Source organism: Penicillium cinerascens, assembly GCF_028974065.1.
Source record: "Penicillium cinerascens strain IBT 15544 chromosome Unknown scaffold_4_segment0_segment1, whole genome shotgun sequence".
NCBI classification, from domain to species: domain Eukaryota; kingdom Fungi; phylum Ascomycota; class Eurotiomycetes; order Eurotiales; family Aspergillaceae; genus Penicillium; species Penicillium cinerascens.
This window is the reverse complement of record NW_026695298.1, coordinates 4436307-4456096: the sequence shown is the minus strand read 5'-3', so window position 1 is coordinate 4456096 and position 19790 is coordinate 4436307. Positions and strand designations below refer to the sequence as shown.

Below are 19790 nucleotides of genomic sequence, written 5' to 3'. Positions count from 1 at the left end.
CGGCTCCACCTTGACAGGGGTCTTAAGCCCTCGGTGAGAAAACAGTGATCAAATCGCAAGGCAATGCCATACTTAAGAAGTAGCGGTGATGAATAAACCTAGCTTTAGGCTACTCTGGTTGGTAATACTTCGACTCATCACGTCGGTTGACCCATGCGTCGGTGAAGGGCGTGCTAGTCAGTAGGAAAGCGCAGGTTCCATGCGGCAAAACGCCGGCAAGTTACATCCCGGACGGATATTGAGGGGGTGGGGTCGTATGAGCGGCATCTTCCGGTCCATGTCCTTGTTGGATTAGACCAGCCGATGCCAAGCTCTCGGGCTCCTTTTGGGGCTCAGATGAGCGTTTGCCCCAGTGAGTCACAGTGAATCTTTAATTCACTGAACCTCGCAGACCTATGAGTGGCTTCAACGTCCGTGAAGAGTAGCCATCCACGGACAATACCGATGTGGGGAAGAGTCGAGACTCGGGGTCCGCGGGGCCACATTCACTGTTTGTCTCCGGTAAAAATGTCCGACTCCCAGCTAGCGTTATTCTGCAGGCCAAGAGTCTCTCGGGTACTGATCCCGGAGGGTTGACCGTTTCTCCCAGGTGGTCTGTCCACGTCCCTAAAATTATGCGCTTCGATCTTCAGTTGTTCCCTGGAATTTGAAATCTATTTGATCGGTCAACTTTACATCAAATCTACCCCGGAAACTACCATCCCAGTTGCCAAGCCCACCATAAGCTAAACAATCCCCGTTACACACCCCTTTCAACAGTTCTTCTTTTACTATAAAATCATCTTTGCATCCTGGTCTGGCCCTTCGTGTTATGCCTTTTATTTCCGGTACGCTCTAACCCAAATGATCTTGCCCTATGGTAGGAGGCAGCTACTATAAAGCTGAAAGATTGCCTACGGCTCTTTGGCCAACCGTGTTTTCTTCCTACGTTTGAGCATAGAATATCATTGGTGGCCAATCACATAGATGCCCATCCCATGACCGATGTCAAACGTAATCCTAAGGCAGTACACGTGATCGTGGCAAAATCCAATCTTAAGCAACTATCTTGCGAGAAAGACGTTGTCGAAGCATTTCAACCGTGACCGCATCTGTCTCACTTCACTCCAAGATCATGTCTGGTGATCCCATTCCCAAGCTTGCGGTTCTTATCGACGCAGACAACGCGCGGCATGCCACCATAAGTCTCCTACTCGCAGAAGTCGCGAAATATGGCACAGCTCATGTGAAGCGGGCATATGGGGACTGGACTAGTTCCAACATGAATGGCTGGAAGAACGAGCTCCTTATTCAATCGATACAGCCAATTCAGCAGTTCGCTTATACCACTGGCAAAAATTCGACTGACTCGGCAATGATAATTGACGCAATGGACCTTCTGTACACGAACCGGTTTGATGGCTTTTGCATCGTGTCTAGCGACAGTGACTATACCCGGCTGGCCGCTCGTATCCGCGAGTCTGGAATGACCGTGTACGGATTCGGGGAGCACAAGACGCCTAAGCCCTTCGTCTCTGCTTGCGATAAATTTATTTATAACGAAAACCTCGTGAACCTCGAGGAGCTGGTACCGCATGCCGACAATGGTGTCGCGCACAAACATAACCCTCCAGTCCAGAAGCCCCTGGATAGTGAGCACCTTAAAAACCAACTGCGAACGACGGTGGAAACAGCCTCCGATGACGATGGATGGGCTAGACTCTGCACGGTCGGACAGCTCCTCACAACTCAATACCCTGACTTTGACCCTCGTACCTACAGATATTCTAAGCTCAGTGATCTAATTATTGCCTCGTCTTTGTTCGAGGTTGCCCGTCGACCCCATCGACAAGGCTTGCCTTCGGAATTTTGGGTACGCGATAAACGTCGCCGAGAAAAAAAAAGCTGATCAATGAAAAAACAGAATGATAATGTTTGGAGAGATTATAAGTCTTGGCTACGAATAACTGTGGAGGAAGGGAAAAGAAGTCATAGGCGGAAGATGCTGACTTGACCACGTGGGGAAAGATTCCTGACGGAGGCTAATGCCTTGTTCACGCGTTAACTTTACAGGGATTGGTCCTTAAAACCCACAAAGAGTCTTTTCTTTGTTCAAAAGATCTTTCCTTGCTGCCGAGGAGATCTTCGTATGGGCGGCGTGGAGCAGACAAGGCAAGATCACCGAATCCCCTCGTTTCATTGAGGGACGGCCGGGAAACGCTAGCCGGCAATGCCAAAAGACTATCATTGCGCACGAGCTGACGAAGTCCGTGGCTCCCGGCCCTATGTACTACATAGGAGTCGTAACAAAAGCATGTTTAATTAGCACGTATCCGAGTTCAATATACCATTTGCGCGATTTAAACTATCTTAAGGGGCTTGCGGAGAACGATTCGTGACCTATGGAAGTTTAAACCTAGAAGTTTGCTAGAAAGTTCCGGGGTGTTTACCGACCCTTCAACTATGTATGGCCAGGCGTATTTGACGCCATCTTAATATAAAACATGCACGGCATGTCATTGGCATGTTTTCTATGGATAAAAGCTCTGAATGAGTTCTCAGGTAATTAGGAATTAGCCATATCGAGCTTGAAATATTCTTTCGGTGTTAACTGCTGGGGGCTGGCCGTGAAGCATGATCGGGTCATCTGCGGACCAGAATCTATAAAGGAAAAGGGGGTCGTGCGGGGGTCGCGGGGTCCCGTCTCCACCGTACAGTCGGTCAGGTACTCTCGGCTATGCGGTGGAAGCTTGAAGAAGAGCCAGGCAAATAGGGGAGACCGGGCAGCCTCTGATTGCTGAGATTGGAGACTAGCGGTATTCGCTTACCCCACTCCTCGTTAATGAAGCCATGCTAGCACTTATCAGGAACCAGTCACACGCGCGGGATCAGGACTAGGTTATCAGTTGGTAGCAGCTAATTTCGGACCCCCGACGGAAATCAAGCACGAATCTCAACAATTCCGCAGTGAAAAGTAAACAGCGTTACACTTCCCCTCCCAGAGAACTAAACTACACGATAAAAGTGCCGCTAGTCTGAGCAGGGTAGCATTCTCGCCAATGGTTGTATCCAAGACTCACGATCTTGGTCACGGACTCCGAACTATTTCGCCTTTCCCACACTAATAGGAACACAATGCATATTCTTAGTCTACACAATGCCACTGGAACCCCGCCACTAGTAACCTACCCCATCCGAGACCGGTCTCTCCCGGTTGTTAATAAATAGTAGAAGGTCCCAGTTTTCGTTGAGCAGCAGCAGCATTCTCCTTTGCTGTGATCATTGTTCCTGTGCGCAAGGAACTTGCAGGGTCGACACTAGAGACCTGCAGAGGAGACCATAGCCCACGGTAACAGGTTCCTATCGATAATCATGTACTCTCTGGGTCTTGCTGCGCTGTCTCTGCTCTGGGCCACTACTGGTGCCCAGGCAGCAGTTGCAAGACGGCCTCTTCCACCTCCCGTCACGGCCGAGTCGACAGCGAACTTCGGCCATGCCACTTTTGACCAACTTATCGATCACAACAATCCGAGCCTTGGGACCTTTCCCCAGCACTACTGGTGGAACTCCGAATGGTGGGGTGGAGAGGGTTCGCCGGTACTTATACTTCTCCTCGAAGCTTTCAATTGATACATCTTGCTGACCACAAGACAACAATTAGGTTGTGCTCTTCACCCCTGGTGAGGAGGCTGCCGCTCAGTATACCGGCTACCTGACAAACAGGACTCTCACTGGCCTTTACGCCAAAGAGATCCAAGGCGCAGTGATCGTGATTGAGCGTATGCCTTATCAACCGTCTAAGCCTTTGGGGACTGACTAAGACTAATTCTTTCTTCATAGACCGGTACTGGGGCAACTCAACCCCGTACGCTGATTTGTCAACGGAGAACCTGCAGTACCTGACTGTGGGAAATGCCGTTGCCGATCTCGCCTACTTCGCCAACACCGTGGATCTTCCTTTTGACACAGACAGCAGCAGCAATGCCCAATACGCCGTATGTTTGCGAGATCTTTATCAAAATATCTGGACTAATTTAGATTCTTCTTTCTAGCCGTGGGTTTTGAGTGGAGGGTCTTACAGTGGAGCCCTTACTGCCTGGACCGAGTCAACCTCCCCTGGTACTTTTTGGGCATATCATTCCACCAGTGCCCCCGTGGAGGCAATCTATGACTACGTGAGTTCTTAAAAAGACCCAATCAGCCTAGGTTTAGCGCTCACATAGGCATTCAGTGGCAATACTTTATCCCCGTCCAAGAAGGGATGGCGAAGAACTGCAGTCGGGACGTTACCCGCGTTGTCGACCACATCGACAGCGTTTATGAAGCTGGAAATGAAAAGGATATCCAGGATCTGAAGGATATGTTCGGTCTGGGTGACTTGGAGTTCGATGACTTTGCAGCGTAATGTCCCTATTTCTCCTTTGGAAGGCCAGAACTAACGTGGACTGATCAGTGCGCTGGAGAATGGACCCTGGCTATGGCAGTCCAACAGCTTCTACACGGGATATTCCTCCTTCTTCCAATTCTGCGACTATGTTGAGGTGTGTCATTCTATCAACTTTGATGATTTGAGATCGCAATCTGACATGACTTTTTAGAATGTCGATCCAGGCGCGAAGGATGTACCAGGGCCAGACGGAGTTGGCCTTGAAAAGGCGCTCGCAGGATATGCCAAGTGGTTTAAGGAGATTTATTTCCCCAAATGTAAGTCAAAGCCCGCTTCCATGGAGCCGGGGCATCTCCCTAACATAAATTCTCAGCATGCTCCAGCTATGGCTACTGGACTGACCCATACACTACCGCTTGTTACGACACATATAATGCGTCAAACCCCATGTACACCGATCATTCAACGGGCAATACCATGGACAGGCAGTGGCAGTGGCTGCTCTGCAACGAGCCCCTCTTCTACTGGCAAGAGTAAGCATCAACTAATGCCTTACATTGAAATGTGTTACTGACTGAGTTTCAAGTGGCGCACCCTCCAATGTCCCATCTCTTGTCTCGCGAACCGTGAACGCCGCTTACTGGCAAAGACAATGCCCCCTCTTTTTCCCCGAAGTTAATGGTTACACCTACGGTAGCGCAGAGGGAAAGACTGCCGCGGGCGTCAATGCATGGACCCAGGGGTGGGATTTGACGGACACAACTCGACTGATGTGGGCAAACGGGTACGTTATTGGCTCTCCTATCTTCCAACTTTTAGCTCTTGGCTTCGTTTACAATGTCCGCAATATTGACGATAAAATTCTTTCTAGACAATTCGACCCCTGGAGAGAAGCCGGAGTGTCGTCAAGCACCCGCCCGGGTGGACCACTTCAGTCGCGGCCCTGGGCACCTTTGCATATCATTCCTGGTGGCTTCCACTGCTCAGATCTTATTGTGGAGAACGGAGCTGTGAATGAGGGTGTTCAGAAGGTCATCGATGCGGAGATTGCGCAGATCAAGTCCTGGGTAGATGAGTACTATATGGAGTATTGGTGATCGGGGCCCCCCTTCAGCAATCCGACCCCGCCCCCCCCCCTGCCTGATTTTGGTCGGATTACCAATTCCCACTGTATAGTTATAAGAAGTGAGGAACTAGAGCAGGCACTGGGCAATAGAATCTCTTCAATAATAGCCAATTGACTATATTAACGAGGCTTTCGAGTGCTTTGCCCATCTTTTTTCAAAAATTTCTCTCGTGTACCCTCAGACTGATCACCAAGCATCCAAATACTGGTTGGTTAATCATGTCTCGCAATGCATGGACCAGTTCACACTGTTTCTTTCCGCCTAGGCGTCCTCTTGATGCACTCAAAAGCCCGGGGGGACGCTAGTAAGAACGGGCATATCATTGATTGATATTCTAAACGGGGCAGTATAGAATGTTCCTCCAGCAGGTAGAGAGAAATTCATTATTATGCGTGACTGATCTTATCTTGAAGCTAGATGTTCAAAATGTTCATCTTACCCATTTTGGACAAAGATGCGCCGGTCCAATCAGAGACGCCCCCGCCATTTGCCCACTCCACCAGATTTCCGGCTCCTATTTCCATAGCATCCCTTTCCCTATCTGTTTTCTTCTATTTCTCATCCCTGTATGCCATTGATGGTTCATAACCATTTTCCTATTCGAACTTTGAACTCGTCGCGCTGAAATATGGCCGAAACATGGGTTGTGGTCGGTGCCTCCAGAGGTATCGGCTTGGAGTTCGTGAAGCAACTTCTAGGTCTTGGCCACAATGTGATAGCCGGTGTCCGAAACCCGTCTGGAGCAGAGGAGCTCTCGAAGTTGATTTCTAGCCAATCGAAACCAGAACGTTGTTTGGTCGAACAATGTGATGTAACGAGCGAGGACAGCATCAACGTGAGTTAGCGTGGCGTGAATCAGACCAAATTACGATTTATTCTAACTTATAACCCAGAACTTCGTTATCAAAGTGGGCGAGGCCGCTCAACGTGGGATGATTGTGAAGAATGTTGTCCTGAATGCCGGCGTGCTCAAGTATCCCAATCGAGCAACAGAAATGTATGATTTCAGTTACATGTTACTGAGATAACACTGACGCTCGAAACATAGTTCCTTTTCGGACTTTACCCTTCATTTGCATACTAATACCATCGGGCCCATTCTCTGCGCACAGAAACTAATTAAATTGAACCCTGAACATCCGCCTTCAAAGGTAGTTTTTATCTCCTCTGATTCCGGATCGACAGCCTTGTTTCGAAGTCATGAGGATGGGTTCGGGGCATATGGTGCGAGCAAAGCTGCGCTCAATCAGATGCTGAGGCACATGGCGGCAGAGCTGGAACGCTGCGGTGGAGGCCGGAGTAAAACTACGATTCTTGCTATGCACCCTGGTGAAGTTGAAACGTAAGTGGGCGCCTTGAGTTTGGAGGTTCTACGGCTGATATATTCGTAGTGATATGGCCAATGTCGAGCTAGGATGGCAGGTGGATGGTACAATTCAGCCCCCTGAAAGCGTGAAGGGGATGCTCCAGGTGGTTGAAGAAAAAGATGAGAAAGATAATGGTACATTTTGGTGCTGGGATGGCCGGGTGAGTTTCTTCAGAACCATAATCTCAAAGGGATACTAATACATAGCATATAGAGCCACCCCTGGTAAGAAATTTTGTATTTGAGATGTGCGAAATCAATATGAAAAATGCTCTCTTCTTCCAATTTCTGATTTGGAGATGCGACGTCTGAGCATAACATGAAGCGGGTGGGTTGGTACGATTACAAACTACGTCGTAAGTGATCTCCACTACGGGGGCTGTACTGCGCTCGCTATTTTTCAAAATTCTGGTCATCCCACAACAAGGCCGGCTGGCCCAATGGCAAGGCGCTTGACTACGAATCAAGAGATTGCAGGTTCGACCCCTGCGTCGGTCAATTTTTGATGTTTTTGGTTAGCTATCTATCTCTATTTTTGCCTCTGGGGAAGATGAGATGCTGAAACAATCATTTTGGTCACGGCGTGGTTTGTGTGTGGGGGGCAAGAAGCAAACGCATGGGTATTGCGAAATAGCGGGCGGCATCCAATATTTGAACTGACCTTATCCTATCGACCTCTGCCCATATAAAGTTCTATGGTCCCAAGGTCTTCCGAGAGCAGAATTGCACAATACATGAACGGTTTTCTGAGATCACAGGCAGTCAATCTAGATAAACTAGTCTATCTCGGTTCGTCTTACACGCAATTTTGCTCTTCTTGAACGCGCTACCGACATGACTATCTTAGATGAATTACTACAGCTCTCTTTCTATTATGGAGAGGGGCACTGGTAGAACCTAATGAATTCTTTGTCAGCAGATGAAGAAACCTACGAGCCTTGTTATCGAGGTAGTGACACTATCGTTTGGTGCAACTCTATACTTCGTGCCGTCTATCGGAGCTGCATCTCTGGCATGAGTCTCACCTATAAACCGTCCCATACAGGACCAATGAATTATTTCCATTAATCAGACAAAACAAAATCCAAAGAATTCAATAAAAGCCTCGCCCTCACGATCCCTAAATCTGATCCATCAAATCGCCATATGCGGCCAATCACATGACCAAACGCGACCCGCGTCGACGTCAACCACCTAACCTCCCCTGAACGGCCATCCCATCCAACCAAAACCGTGTCACCCCGCAGCAAAACAACATCACAATGCCCTCCTTCGCCCCTCTCCGCCCGACCCTAGGCCTTGTCCGCGCCGCCAACAGCGCTGCCCGCAGCTTCAGCAGCTCTGCATCGCGCTCCGTCGCCCGCATGATCATCACCGGCCGCCTGGGCGCCGAGCCCGAGTTGGCTGCTACCGCGTCCGGTCAAGATATCATACGCTACTCGATTGGTACTTCGTACGGTCCCCGCGATAACCGCCAGACGAGCTGGTTCCGCGTTGGTGCTTTCCTGCCCGAGGGTGGTCAGCGGGATTATATCCTTGGTTTGCAGAAGGGGTATGTTTTGACCTCTGGGATTCTTATTCTCACTCTCTGTTGAGGGGGTGGTGATTGGATTCTGGGTTGTTGACGTGATTGATAGAACCCTTGTCTACCTGGAGGGCGATGCCAGCATGCGTTCCTACGAGAATGCTGATGGCCAGAAGCAGACCAACCTGAACATTGTGCAGCGTATGTTTTTTTGATTCGGTTTATTTTCGCACTGCCATCTAACGCGCATCATCTTACAGGTTCCCTCGAGGTCCTCTCCCGTCCCCGCGATCAAGGCGCCAACGACCACTAAACGAGTCGCCCGCGAATGTACACGCTAGGTCCCCTCAGCGTGAGTCGAGACGGCCGATCTGTAATATGTGGTGTTCGAGGATACGGAAGGATCCAAGGATCCAGGCTGGGGTTTATTTTATTAGACGGTCTGTCAATTGAGATGGTCGGTGCGGATGGACAGGGTCGGAACTGCTGATTCTATTGCTTTGTGATTCTTTTGTACTTGTATACCCTGAATACACTCTCCATTATGCTGTAAAGTAGTCACTTTGGAGATAGTATATGGTACTATTCGCTATTTGAGTGGGTTATATGGTAAGGAAGTCTTTGAAATAGATCGATCCCATGTGTTGGAATATTACAAACGTGATAAGAGGACATTCGGCTTGCAAAGAGGAAATGGAGAATATGAAAGATCAGATCTGAGATATTGCTACACCGGCAAGGTTCTCCTGCATAGATGATTGGGCATCAGAGTATGGAGGGTCCTGAGACGCGAAACATGGGTCTTCAAAGCTGAATCTCGCTCTGCTGACGAATCACCTGCTTGACGTGGATAAAGTCTTTGGTCTGAGGCGAGGATGGGGCGGCAGAATACTCGTTACTGGCTCGGCTTTGGCTGACTCCTGCCCAGGCATTGGTGTGGATCGTCTGAGAGGGAACAGACAGATCATCCAGAAGTGTATCTTCGCCAGGGCGACGAGAAGGCTTGCTGCGATTGAAGAATGAACGATACCATGGGGTCTTCATCTTGCGGGCATCTCTGATTGTCTGTGAGGATAATTGTCTGCCCTTTTCGATATCATTGTAAGAACCGTCGTAAGTTGAATTGCTGCCGGTGCTATTCCGGTTGTTAATAAATGAGTTTCCAGAACAGAGACTGATGACGTACCGAGACGAAGAGGCCTTGCTGAAGAAGGACTTTGCCCTGTTGCTGGCACTTCCAATCAGTGTAGCCGAATTGGAAGCATTTGGAGCAGGGATACTGGCGGAAGCCTGTGAATCGAGCGGACGAGATACACCGGGGAAGCAGTACCCAAAGCCGAGATACCAAAGCATCGTACGATACATCTTAGTGGCATCACGACCGAATCCGAAGAAGATGAAGATCACGAAGCCCGCAGCAATGGGGGTCCAGCGGTCGAAGAATACAACGCCGTATGTAGCCACCTTTTGGATTTGATTCCATCCAGGCCCATGGATCCTATTCCATGAGTACGGGTGCCAGGGCAGGGAAAGGGTCAAGTCGTAATAGACCACATAGGCTTGCGCCGGCAGAATGGCGATGAGCAGGGTGAATGCGAGGAAGAAGAGACGCAGGAATCCCGACTTGTTCATGGTACTGCCACGGGAGCGCAGAATGTGCACAAAGTCACTTCGGTACTTGTAAAGCCGGATAAGAACGAGGCCTGTTATAATTAGTGGCTAGTTCAATAGTCGCAGCTCATCCGCACTTACAGCAGTAGTACCCGGCGATCAGACAGATAATGGGTGGCCATATGTATGCCAACGCCAGACTCACCCAGCTCTCGTCAAAGTTGTTAACGCACCCCGAGATGGAGTAGAGCAGATAGCGGCTCTTCTGCCACACGATGTGGGTCATCATGGAAATAACTGGAACGATCACGCAGAACAATAGATCCATGGCCCGATTGCGCCAGCGCTGGACCTTGTTTGGGACCCAGGTTGCACGGCTTGTGTCCATGACCATTGCTAGGCCGCGGAACATGCTCACCAGGCATCCCGGTACAGCCACGTACCCAGCAACCATGATATTGACTTCGATATCGCATAGCCCGTTGCCATCCCACCAGGCGTTGATGTTATCATTTGGCCAGATCAGAGCATTGACGATGTTGAACAAATTGAGGACGATGGACCAGCAGATGAGAGCAGCAGCTGGCAGGTTGCGATTCTTTGCGTGTAGGATTAATGGCGAAGTGCAAAGGGCGATGGAGATGAAAGACAGGATCGGAAGGCCGACTGCTAGTGGATAGCGTTTGTTGAGGTCGATCTCCATGGCGGGATCCATGGCGATGCAAAGTAATAGACAGCGATTGGTAGACAGATGATGGACGGATCAATTGATCGAACGAGAGCTTACCAGCAGCTCCGGAGCAATTAGAAGATGTCGAGGGGAAGAGGATAGGGAAAACATCTGCCGTTGCCATATATCAAGACACCTGGGGCTGGTAAATGCCTTGACTGGTACGAGTCCTATAGAATGAAACGAATGGTTCACAATACTGTATCGAGCGAAGCCTAGATCGAGACATTCTCTGGGAATGGAGTCAGCAAAGGCCGGTACCAAGGCATGAAGGTTGCCGCGAGGAACATGCCCAGTGAAGCAGTTGTAGGGTCTCAATAAGAAGTCACGGAGTCATCGGGGACGAGAAAATAGAAGGCTTTCCATAGAGTTGACTGGTTGACGGTTTACGCGATTCCCGTTTGGGGGGTCAATAGAGCCGACTATTGAGCAGTCAAAGAAAATGTCCCGATTGTGATTGGGGCTGGTTCGTTCTTGGTGTAACCGGGCCATGTTGCCGGTGTCCAACGTGATCAGTCGAGTTGGTCTGGCTGTCTAGTTGTGAGGTTGTATAGTTGTATAGTTGTATAGTTGTCTTGGGTGGCCCCGGATTCGGTGCCTGAGGGAAACAATGACGACAGGCGCGATAACCAACCTCGGCGCTAAGCAAGGTCAGCCCCTAAGTCCATGTCTAAGCCCCGACGCCATAGCACGAACTGCAACATACGCATAGGAGAACTCCTTTTCTGTACCATCATGGCTGATCCACCTGTTCCCCGTGCGTCCTCTCTGCGTCGCCGTCCCCCGCGCCCGCCCGTCGAGGGATCCAACTGGCAGCGTCGTAACTCCACGCTATCCGACTCGCTATCCGAGGCCCGCAACTCTATCCGCTCCTCTACTGATGACCTGTTTCTCCCCCGCGTAGCCAAAGGCGAGGACCCTGCGACCGACGAGTCGCATTGGCACTCCGCGCCGCTGGGCCTGGCGCTGCTGCCGGCCATTGCGGGTGTTTTCTTTCAGAATGGCAGTGTCTTTGTTACGGACGTCACATTATTGGTGCTCGCTGCCATCTTTCTTAATTGGTCCGTCCGGCTACCATGGTACGTCCCCATGTTTCTTTGTTTACCGAAGTTGGATCCGAACTGAGATCTGTTCCAGGGACTGGTATCGCTCGGCCCAGGCAATCCAGCGCGAGTCTGGATTCGAGGCTCCGACAGAGGAACCCATCGGAACCGATCTAGATGAGGTCGATGAGGCTGATGAGGCTGATGAGGCTGATGAAGCTGTCGAGGCTGCCGAGCCTGTCGATTCTCAAAATGGCCCTCAACGCCAGCACCTGCGTGCGTCGGCTGAAGCAGAAGCCGTGAAAGAACTCCAAATCCACGAATTGTCTGCCCTCGCCTCATGTTTCGTCTTTCCCGTGATCGGCGCTTGGCTGCTGCACGGCATCCGAGGCAGTCTCTCGCGCCCGTCGGAAGGCCTCGTCTCAAACTACAATCTCACCATCTTCCTGCTAGCATCCGAGGTCCGACCCGTCGCCCACCTTCTTAAACTTGTACAAGCACGCACCCTCCATTTGCAGCGCCTTGTAGCCTCATCCGACAATGAAGTCGTTCCCCAAACGGTCCGAGACCTCACTACCCGGCTTGAAGAGCTGGAAGCTCACGTCGCCGAGGCCGCCGCAGCCCGCCTGGAGTCGGCCTCAAAGGGTCACTCCCAGGAAGCAGATGCCCCATCTCTCATCACCCACGCAGTTGTCGAAAGTCGCCGTGCCGTACAACCAGATATCGAGGCCCTCAACCGCGCTGTTCGCCGCTACGAGAAACGCACAGCCGTTACCACCCACCAGGCTGATATACGCTTTCAACAGCTTGAAGCTCAAGTCCACGACGCCATCGCTCTAGCTGCGGCTGCGCAGCGCTCCAGTCTATCTCGACGCCAGAGCTACGCTTTCATTCTCCTCGATTGGGCATGTGCCTGTATCGTCATCCCTGCACAACTCTTCCTATCTATCCTAAACATACCGGGTCGGGCAGTAAACCACTGTCTATTAACAGCCAAGCGCATGATGGGCTCTCGTCGGCCACCCCAGCTGCGATCCAGGCCCAGCAAGGGGAAAGCTGTATCCCGTCGAACCCGTTCGCCTCCACCACCTCGTGTCCCGCTTGAACAGCGTATTTCCAGTCCGCTGAACGGACAGGGTCGCTAGTTGACACGGATTACTTGACACTTTCTTATGTGATACGACCTTTGCGTTTCAGCTTTCATTTGTAAATTTCGGGATTCTCTTCTGCTGGTGTTCCTTTAGTTTTCCATTGGTTATTGGAGTGCAGTTGACCCTCGCGGGCATATATATCTCTTCCGCCTTTGAACAAGATCATCTCAATCAAGCCATCTACGAACATGGATATGTTAACACTCGCTTGAAATTTAAGTTTCAAATTTAATCAACCTTATAACATTGGAATGCAAACTATATACATCAAGGTAATTGCAACGCATTTCAAAAAGGAAGCAGAGTCTATACCGCCAATCGTATACCAAACCAAATCGATGACATCGAGCGTTTCACCAGCCATCGTAAGACGAACATCCGTTCATTACCCCTGAAAAGAACCAATATATAATTATTAACGACCACCAGACGGCCCCCGCTCATCAACACCAATCATCTTCAAAAACGGCTCGATAATACCCTTCTTCCGCTCATCGGACGCTCGCCTCTCTTTATCCTTCGCCGGGGTAGGTACAGTCGCCGAGATAAGCACGCGAGCAAAGATGGACGCGAACGCAGACTCGACGGCTTGGCGACGCGCCACGGCGGGTTGAGAAGAGTTAGCAGCAAACAAGTCGGAACCGGATAAAGTCAGCGAGCGATTCTTGCGGCGGAAACTGCCTGCGGAAATGAATGCTGCGGCGGATGCAGGTGTCGGGGTTGGGGGTTGTGATTCTGACGTATTCAGGTCTGAGGACTTGGAGTCGGCGTCGGAGGTTTGTCTTTGGTGTTTTGATGGAGCGGTTGATTGTGCTGTGGATGGGACGGGGGCAACTTCGTTGGCGATGCGGGCAAGCATGAAGGTCACAAAGGTGAAAGAGACACTGTGTGCGGGAGAGTAGGCTAGGCTTTCGAGGACCCAGGCCTGGGTCTCTTCCCATGTTCGGGGTGGTGCTTTGGATTTCTCGCGGGCAATGACCTGCTGCTCCATTTCTTGCCAGACGGATGCGGTGACAATGCCGTCGCTTAGAGAGTTCAGGAAGTGTAAGAGGGTTTCGGAGAGGATCTCGAGGCGGTGCAGAGGCGGAATCTCAGGTGCGAATATAGAGGATAGTGATTTGTTGGTGTCCAGGGCTTCACGGACCGATGCGAGAAGAGGAGCACGGTCATGTTGATTATTCAGAGCCCAGGTGTCTGGCTGGAAGGGCCATGCGGTTCCGGATGGGTCTTTTGCCCAGGGGGGTTCTTCTCCAGACTCGCCCTTGGTCATGCTCCACTCTGCCACGGCACGTTCTGCCAACTCGGAAATCGCCTCGGTCAATCGAAATAGCTCGCGAGGGGCTGACAATCGCACTTCGGTATCACCTTGTGACAGGGGCCTCGTTCCATCCGTTGCAAGGCTCCGAGCACCAGCCTCTGGCATGCGAGTGAGCTCATCAACACTGCATCCAAAGCACGTTGGTAGCCAGTGTCCCGAAACGGTGATGAAGTGATCACGGCCACTGTCCACATGGAGGACGAGAATCTCTTCCAGCTTGATCTTCTTCAGATTAAGTAGGCGGACATCCTCGATACGGCGGACGTGAATAGTGACATCGACATTGGCAACTTCTCCTGGGTGCAAGGTATGGCTGGAAACAGCTCCTTGTTCTTTGGAATGGCTTTCTCCGACATGATTGACTTGAATGTCAAGCCAAGACGGTGTCTCGCTTTTGGAATCGCCCTCGGGGCTAGGCCGTTCGGCAAATGAAAAGGTTGCCGAGGTGCTGCTGGTATTTGCAATGGTCAAGGTTCTGCGAACAGGCACGTCGTAGAGAATAGTGCCAAAGTCGACGGCATTCGGGTCTCGTTCTGACCGTTGTTCGTTGGCATGGGTATCAACCACGACGGTGAGGCCGGGCCGGGCTTCGTTCTCAGCCTTGTCCAATTCACGGACTACCTCTTGGTGCACCTTAGCCTTGAGACTGGGGTTAACGGCATCGATGCTCAAGGTGAATATTGCATCCAAAGGTTTGTGGTCTGAAGATAGAATGCCTTGATGAGACACATAATGGTGCAGACAAATTGAGTCTTCAGATGGGTCCTGAGAGGAGCCTTGCGACGTAGCTGAGGCGGGTACCGCTGCATCTTCATCGGAGATAGAGTAATCAACATCCGCACCGTCTGAACCATCCCCACCATCCGCACCGTCCACCTCGGGGTCGTATTCAAACAAGACATTGTCGTCTGCAACGGCCTTGTCCAAACCACGAGCCTGCATTTCCTTGTCTCGCTTTCGAGCCTCTTCCGCTTCCCGGACGAGCTTCTCATGGTTGAGCATGTCCCGTCGAGTTCGGTAGAGGATTCGGTCACACCAGCTGGGACCGCGATGCTTCTCACTAGAGTCGAACATTGCCACGCTCCCGACGTCATATTTGTACGTCGGTAGAAATGAGATTTGGCCCTCGTTCCACCCTTGGTGAAAGGATATTCCTTTCTTCTGCTGGGTCCGCAGTTGATCGTGCACAACGAGAGACGAAATGGTTGTTTGCAGGGATGCAGGATCGTTGTGGGGGTCGATTTCCTCATCACCCACAGGCTCAACGTATTGTTCACCTTCTAGGGGCGATGGTGAATGCTCTTCAGGTTCATGTTCAGGCTCTGACTTGGAGCCCTCGCGACTGTTTGACTTTTGCTTTTCCTGGCGCGCAGTATCATAGGCATTGACTGTGTGTCGAGCGAGGCATTGTCGCACGTCATCGCCCGGGATATCATCAAGTCGGTAGTTCAGGTCACCGAACCAGAAAGTAAAGTCTTCATCGCCAATACTGTCGGCTTGGTCTTTCTGTATGCGATCCGGGTCAACCGACTCAAACTTGGCACGCGACACGATCTGGGATGCGTCCCAGTTGCGCCTCTCCAGGCTGCCCTTATCTGACCCAGCTGCGAGGTGGGAGTTCACAAAAACCAAGCGTGTAGTCTCACCCAGCACCAGGCGAGTCGCCACGGCGCCTTTATTGCCCATATAGCCCATCAGCCCCGTTCCGACAGAACTGCTGCTAACCGACGATACACTTTCTGCAATTACTGGAGACGCATAGATGATGAGCAAAAGGCCGAGAAGCTGAACTTCAGAAACAAGTTGATATCCCGAGGGCAGTGCCTTTTGAACAGCCTCTTTCCATCGGTTTGACGGTCCGGAATCGGTAAAGGGCCTCAGAGCCTCGGTCGCAGAAGAAACATCGACAATCTCCTGCAAGCCCAGAACATAGAGATCGACCTCCTCGGGGCTGTATTGGAATGGCTTGGCCGACTTCCCATCTTTCTGGGATTCGTCCTCGGCTTCCTCCCTGGGACCTCTGCAATCATCCGTTGTAATATTTCTTTGAAATTCCGCGCCCTTCAGGCCCGAAAATTTCTCGCACACCCCTTGGCCCTGGACAAACCACTTGCCGATATCTTTCTCGGTGCCGGAGATGGCGGCCACATTCCATGTGCCAACTTTAACCCGAATAGTCTGGCGGCGAGTATATTCTGACTTTCTTGCTTTGACCGCACGGGAAAGAGACAAGAGGTCGAGCCCTGGATTATCGATGTCTTCGACGTCATCGGTGGTATGCTCGCTAGAGTCTTCCACGGGAGGCGATGCTCCTCGCGAGTTGCTAGAAACCATTATCGGATGAAAGGTGGTGGTCGAGTCAGTGAGTTTCAAAGAATACTCTCATGACCCGGAAGCGTGGTATAGCTGAGTGTCACTGTGTATATCGGCAGGTTTATACAGAGGCGCGTATGCGGAACGATTTGGCACAGTTGTCACTTCCGGCGGGGCAAAAGCTCGATGTGGGCAGTCTATACGCAAGCGCGATGCGAGAGAATTGCAAAGGACAACTCATGTAAGGAGTATCAATCGACAAGGGCGATCAATGACTGTTCGTCTCATGCGGAGCTTAGTACGGCGAGATTCGCGAGGCGGGGGTCGGCATCATGCAGACGGATTGAATATTCGGAGAGTTTAATGAGAAAAGCAAGCTGAGCTGAGCTGAATTGAATTGACCAGTAGACAGTCGCGATCAGGCACCTCGCAAAGATGGGCCAAAGCTCCTGGTGGGAAGAGAGTGAGTGGGAGGCGGAGAGATCAACGATGACGATATGTGTGGAACTTGCCCTCACCCGCAATCGGATCACTTCTTCAACTACCAGCCACCATGACCTCCCGCAAACCACGGCGCCAAAATAATAACCACAACAATACCAGCCACCTTACCGATTATGAATCTGACGCGGCCTACCTTTCCGACATGCAACATCAACCAGCACCACCACTCCGTTCTAACGAGGAGCTGAACCTCTCCGTTCTGCAGCGCCACAACCCCTCCATCACCTCGATCCTGTCCCTTGCCCAGTACTCCGTCGTCTATATCTTCAGCCCAACAACCCGGGGGTGGGAAAAGAATGGAGTAGAGGGCACGCTTTTCGTGTGCCAGCTGACCCCGGGCAGCCTGGGCGAAGACCGATACACGGCATTCGTGTTGAACAGACGAGGCCTGCAAAACTTCGACCTACCCCTCACAGACAGCGAGAACGTCGAGTTAACAGAAGAATACGTGATCCTCAAAGCGGACGAAGCCACCGATGGCGAAAAGGGTACCAACGGCATTGCAGACCCCTTGAACCCGCAGGGCGGCCGCCAAAATGGTAACTCCACAGACGTGCGCATTTACGGTATCTGGATCTACTCCGAGCCACCGCCTAACTCAACCGCCGACATACGCATTGTCAACGCCCAGATGATTCGCGATTGCGCCACGCATGCCGGACAGAGCCTGAAACTGGCGCGCAAACGTCTCGAGGAGTTGCGTCAGAACGGGATGCACGTTGCTGCGGCGGCAGCGGAAATGCAGGCGCCGCCTCTGGAAGAGGCACAGGCTAGCGCGCCGATGGGCCGTCAGATGTCACTCAAGGATATATTTGGTCAGCAGCGAGCCCAGGATGACGCGTGGAGTGTTCGCGCGCACCACATCAGTCCCGATCAACAGCACATGCAGATGTACCAAAGCATGATGACTCCGCAGGGACAACCTCAAGATCAACACCAACCGCCGCCCCCACCGCAAGCCCAGGTCCACCCAGATGTCCTGGGCGATTTGTTCCGGAGGGCGGGATTTGCATACCAGGGAGGTGGACAGGGCTACTGAACCGAGTTCTTTTCTTCTCCTTTTTCTTTAATGGAATCATTCCAGCATATTGCACCGGCGCATGACTTGGTCTTTGGTTTTCTGCACATCCATGCCTTCCTCCTGCGGTGAACGAATGGGAAAGGGCGGCACGTCGCTTGAGATACCCGTTGTAAGAAGTCCATACACAATACCCAGCTAGATAGCTGCACCAAAAACTTTTTATCTTCCGTATTAATGGTTTTAATGTGTATGTCCATTTCTTATGTACTTCTAATATCCTGTATCATGCCCGCGACCTTGCGAGCCATGGTCTCACTATGCTCTGCAAGTGGTCAGCACCGCTTAACCTGTACGTAAAGCCATCATCATGGGAGTCGAACTTACTTAGACAAAATGCATGGGGCAAGCCCTCCTCGCAAACAAACATCCTCGGCCCCGAGCCATCTTTCTCTCCGCGAGCCGCAATAATATCATCTCTCGTCTTTTCAGCAACCCAATGATCATTAACACCAAAATAGAAGAACATTTTCGTGATGGGCTCACGCGCATGAGCAACACCCCATACATCGTCTGCCCATTTATCTGATGTGATGCTCCGCATCTCATCGGCTGCCATATGTCTAGATTGTACGATTAGACCGGAATTTCATGAAGAGAGGAAAATATGCCACATACAAAGCTTGTTTAACGCCACCACGACTCTGCAAGAAATTACATGTCGTATCCAGCGCATGTACCGGAGGATCATTCATCACAAAACGGACGATAGAGCGAAGAGCAGTCGCTGGCAGAACGAGAGTGAGCAATCGGGCAAAGAAGCTGACAACTAAGGCTAGCCTGGGGATGAACGATAAAAGTCTCTGCAAACCAGTTAGCAACCAACGATATCATTGCCAGCAGGGGTCAATCTACCGTTAGCTTCTGGCCCGATGGCGAAGCAGCAATATCCATCACAGTCGGGAACAGCATTACGCCGCCAACAATATCAAAATCAGATACATCCGCAGCCTCGCGATGTCGTTTCACGACTTCCATGGCGATGTAGGTACCAACAGAGTGCCCAATGAGCACGACCTTGCGCTTTCGCGGGACCGGCGGATCCGAGGCATCTGAAGCATTGGACTCGCCCATCACGGCAGTAAGCCGCTGATGAACAAAGCGGATCTGGTCTTCCAGGTCATGGAGCTCGGGCTCGTCCTTATTCCCCTGGAACCGAGAACCATCCAAAGATGTTCTTTCATCTACCTCGAAGCCACCAAGACTGCATCCGTAGATCTGGTAGGCGGTTTTGCTCTGTCCCGAGGGTTCCGCCAGGTTCTGCGCCAGCAAAGAAAGGAAGGGGTGGTAGTATCCGATTAAGCCTGGATTACCGGAGATGAAGAATACGGTGGTTTCTGCTTCGAAGCGTGGCCCTGTATAGGTGCAGAATGTGTTCTGGGTGATTTGGGACTCCATGGCGTCTGCTTTGGTGTGAACAGGTGGACCAGGATGTGCGTGCGGGGTGTATCCAAAGCACAGGGTTGATCGAAGTGGACTGCGGAAATGCAACCACTATTTTATCAGATTGACTCCGGTAAAAATCCCTGGAGTGTCAATTGCAGTGCGAGAAGAGTTCCGATGCACTGCGGTCTAGGACCGGAGTCGAGGGCCGCGGAGCCAGTGGATCCCATGTGAGCCGGGCCGAGTTCCAGACCGTGATCTACATCCATGTATTT

The 19790-nt window shown here is 51.3% G+C and overlaps 9 protein-coding genes across 9 annotated transcripts; 6 read left to right on the top strand and 3 right to left on the bottom strand.

The window, feature by feature from the left end:
• Window positions 1–1114: 1114 nt before the first annotated feature.
• On the top strand, window positions 1115–1888 carry N7498_010821 (NYN domain-containing protein; the record flags this gene model as incomplete). Its single annotated transcript, XM_058457877.1, has 1 exon — window positions 1115–1888. One exon carries the CDS (start codon window positions 1115–1117, stop codon window positions 1886–1888), a length of 774 nt encoding a protein of 257 aa, XP_058304776.1.
• A 1463-nt stretch (window positions 1889–3351) lies between these two features.
• N7498_010820 (putative serine peptidase) lies at window positions 3352–5463 on the top strand (the record flags this gene model as incomplete). Its single annotated transcript, XM_058457876.1, has 9 exons — window positions 3352–3576; window positions 3641–3758; window positions 3820–3974; window positions 4032–4154; window positions 4211–4380; window positions 4433–4520; window positions 4578–4683; window positions 4740–4899; window positions 4953–5463. The coding sequence occupies 9 exons, from the start codon at window positions 3352–3354 to the stop codon at window positions 5461–5463; spliced, it is 1656 nt and encodes a 551-aa protein (XP_058304775.1).
• Window positions 5464–6121: 658 nt separating this feature from the next.
• Window positions 6122–7088, top strand: N7498_010819 (SDR family oxidoreductase; the record flags this gene model as incomplete). The annotated part of the gene is made up of 5 exons (XM_058457875.1): window positions 6122–6328; window positions 6387–6490; window positions 6542–6835; window positions 6885–7020; window positions 7074–7088. 5 exons carry the CDS (start codon window positions 6122–6124, stop codon window positions 7086–7088), a joined length of 756 nt encoding a protein of 251 aa, XP_058304774.1.
• Window positions 7089–8121: 1033 nt separating this feature from the next.
• Window positions 8122–8697, top strand: N7498_010818 (single-stranded DNA-binding protein; the record flags this gene model as incomplete). The annotated part of the gene is made up of 3 exons (XM_058457874.1): window positions 8122–8411; window positions 8497–8585; window positions 8645–8697. The coding sequence occupies 3 exons, from the start codon at window positions 8122–8124 to the stop codon at window positions 8695–8697; spliced, it is 432 nt and encodes a 143-aa protein (XP_058304773.1).
• Window positions 8698–9188: 491 nt separating this feature from the next.
• Window positions 9189–10698, bottom strand: N7498_010817 (pheromone receptor; the record flags this gene model as incomplete). The annotated part of the gene is made up of 3 exons (XM_058457873.1): window positions 9189–9519; window positions 9571–10087; window positions 10137–10698. 3 exons carry the CDS (start codon window positions 10696–10698, stop codon window positions 9189–9191), a joined length of 1410 nt encoding a protein of 469 aa, XP_058304772.1.
• Window positions 10699–11460: 762 nt separating this feature from the next.
• On the top strand, window positions 11461–12913 carry N7498_010816 (uncharacterized protein; the record flags this gene model as incomplete). Its single annotated transcript, XM_058457872.1, has 2 exons — window positions 11461–11804; window positions 11863–12913. The coding sequence occupies 2 exons, from the start codon at window positions 11461–11463 to the stop codon at window positions 12911–12913; spliced, it is 1395 nt and encodes a 464-aa protein (XP_058304771.1).
• A 421-nt stretch (window positions 12914–13334) lies between these two features.
• Window positions 13335–16571, bottom strand: N7498_010815 (phosphatase family protein; the record flags this gene model as incomplete). The annotated part of the gene is made up of 1 exon (XM_058457871.1): window positions 13335–16571. One exon carries the CDS (start codon window positions 16569–16571, stop codon window positions 13335–13337), a length of 3237 nt encoding a protein of 1078 aa, XP_058304770.1.
• A 532-nt stretch (window positions 16572–17103) lies between these two features.
• N7498_010814 (Dcp1 family protein) lies at window positions 17104–18093 on the top strand (the record flags this gene model as incomplete). Its single annotated transcript, XM_058457870.1, has 1 exon — window positions 17104–18093. The coding sequence occupies one exon, from the start codon at window positions 17104–17106 to the stop codon at window positions 18091–18093; it is 990 nt and encodes a 329-aa protein (XP_058304769.1).
• A 242-nt stretch (window positions 18094–18335) lies between these two features.
• On the bottom strand, window positions 18336–19530 carry N7498_010813 (bifunctional triacylglycerol lipase/ester hydrolase; the record flags this gene model as incomplete). The annotated part of the gene is made up of 4 exons (XM_058457869.1): window positions 18336–18397; window positions 18460–18695; window positions 18751–18935; window positions 18988–19530. The coding sequence occupies 4 exons, from the start codon at window positions 19528–19530 to the stop codon at window positions 18336–18338; spliced, it is 1026 nt and encodes a 341-aa protein (XP_058304768.1).
• Between the last annotated feature and the right edge of the window lie 260 nt (window positions 19531–19790).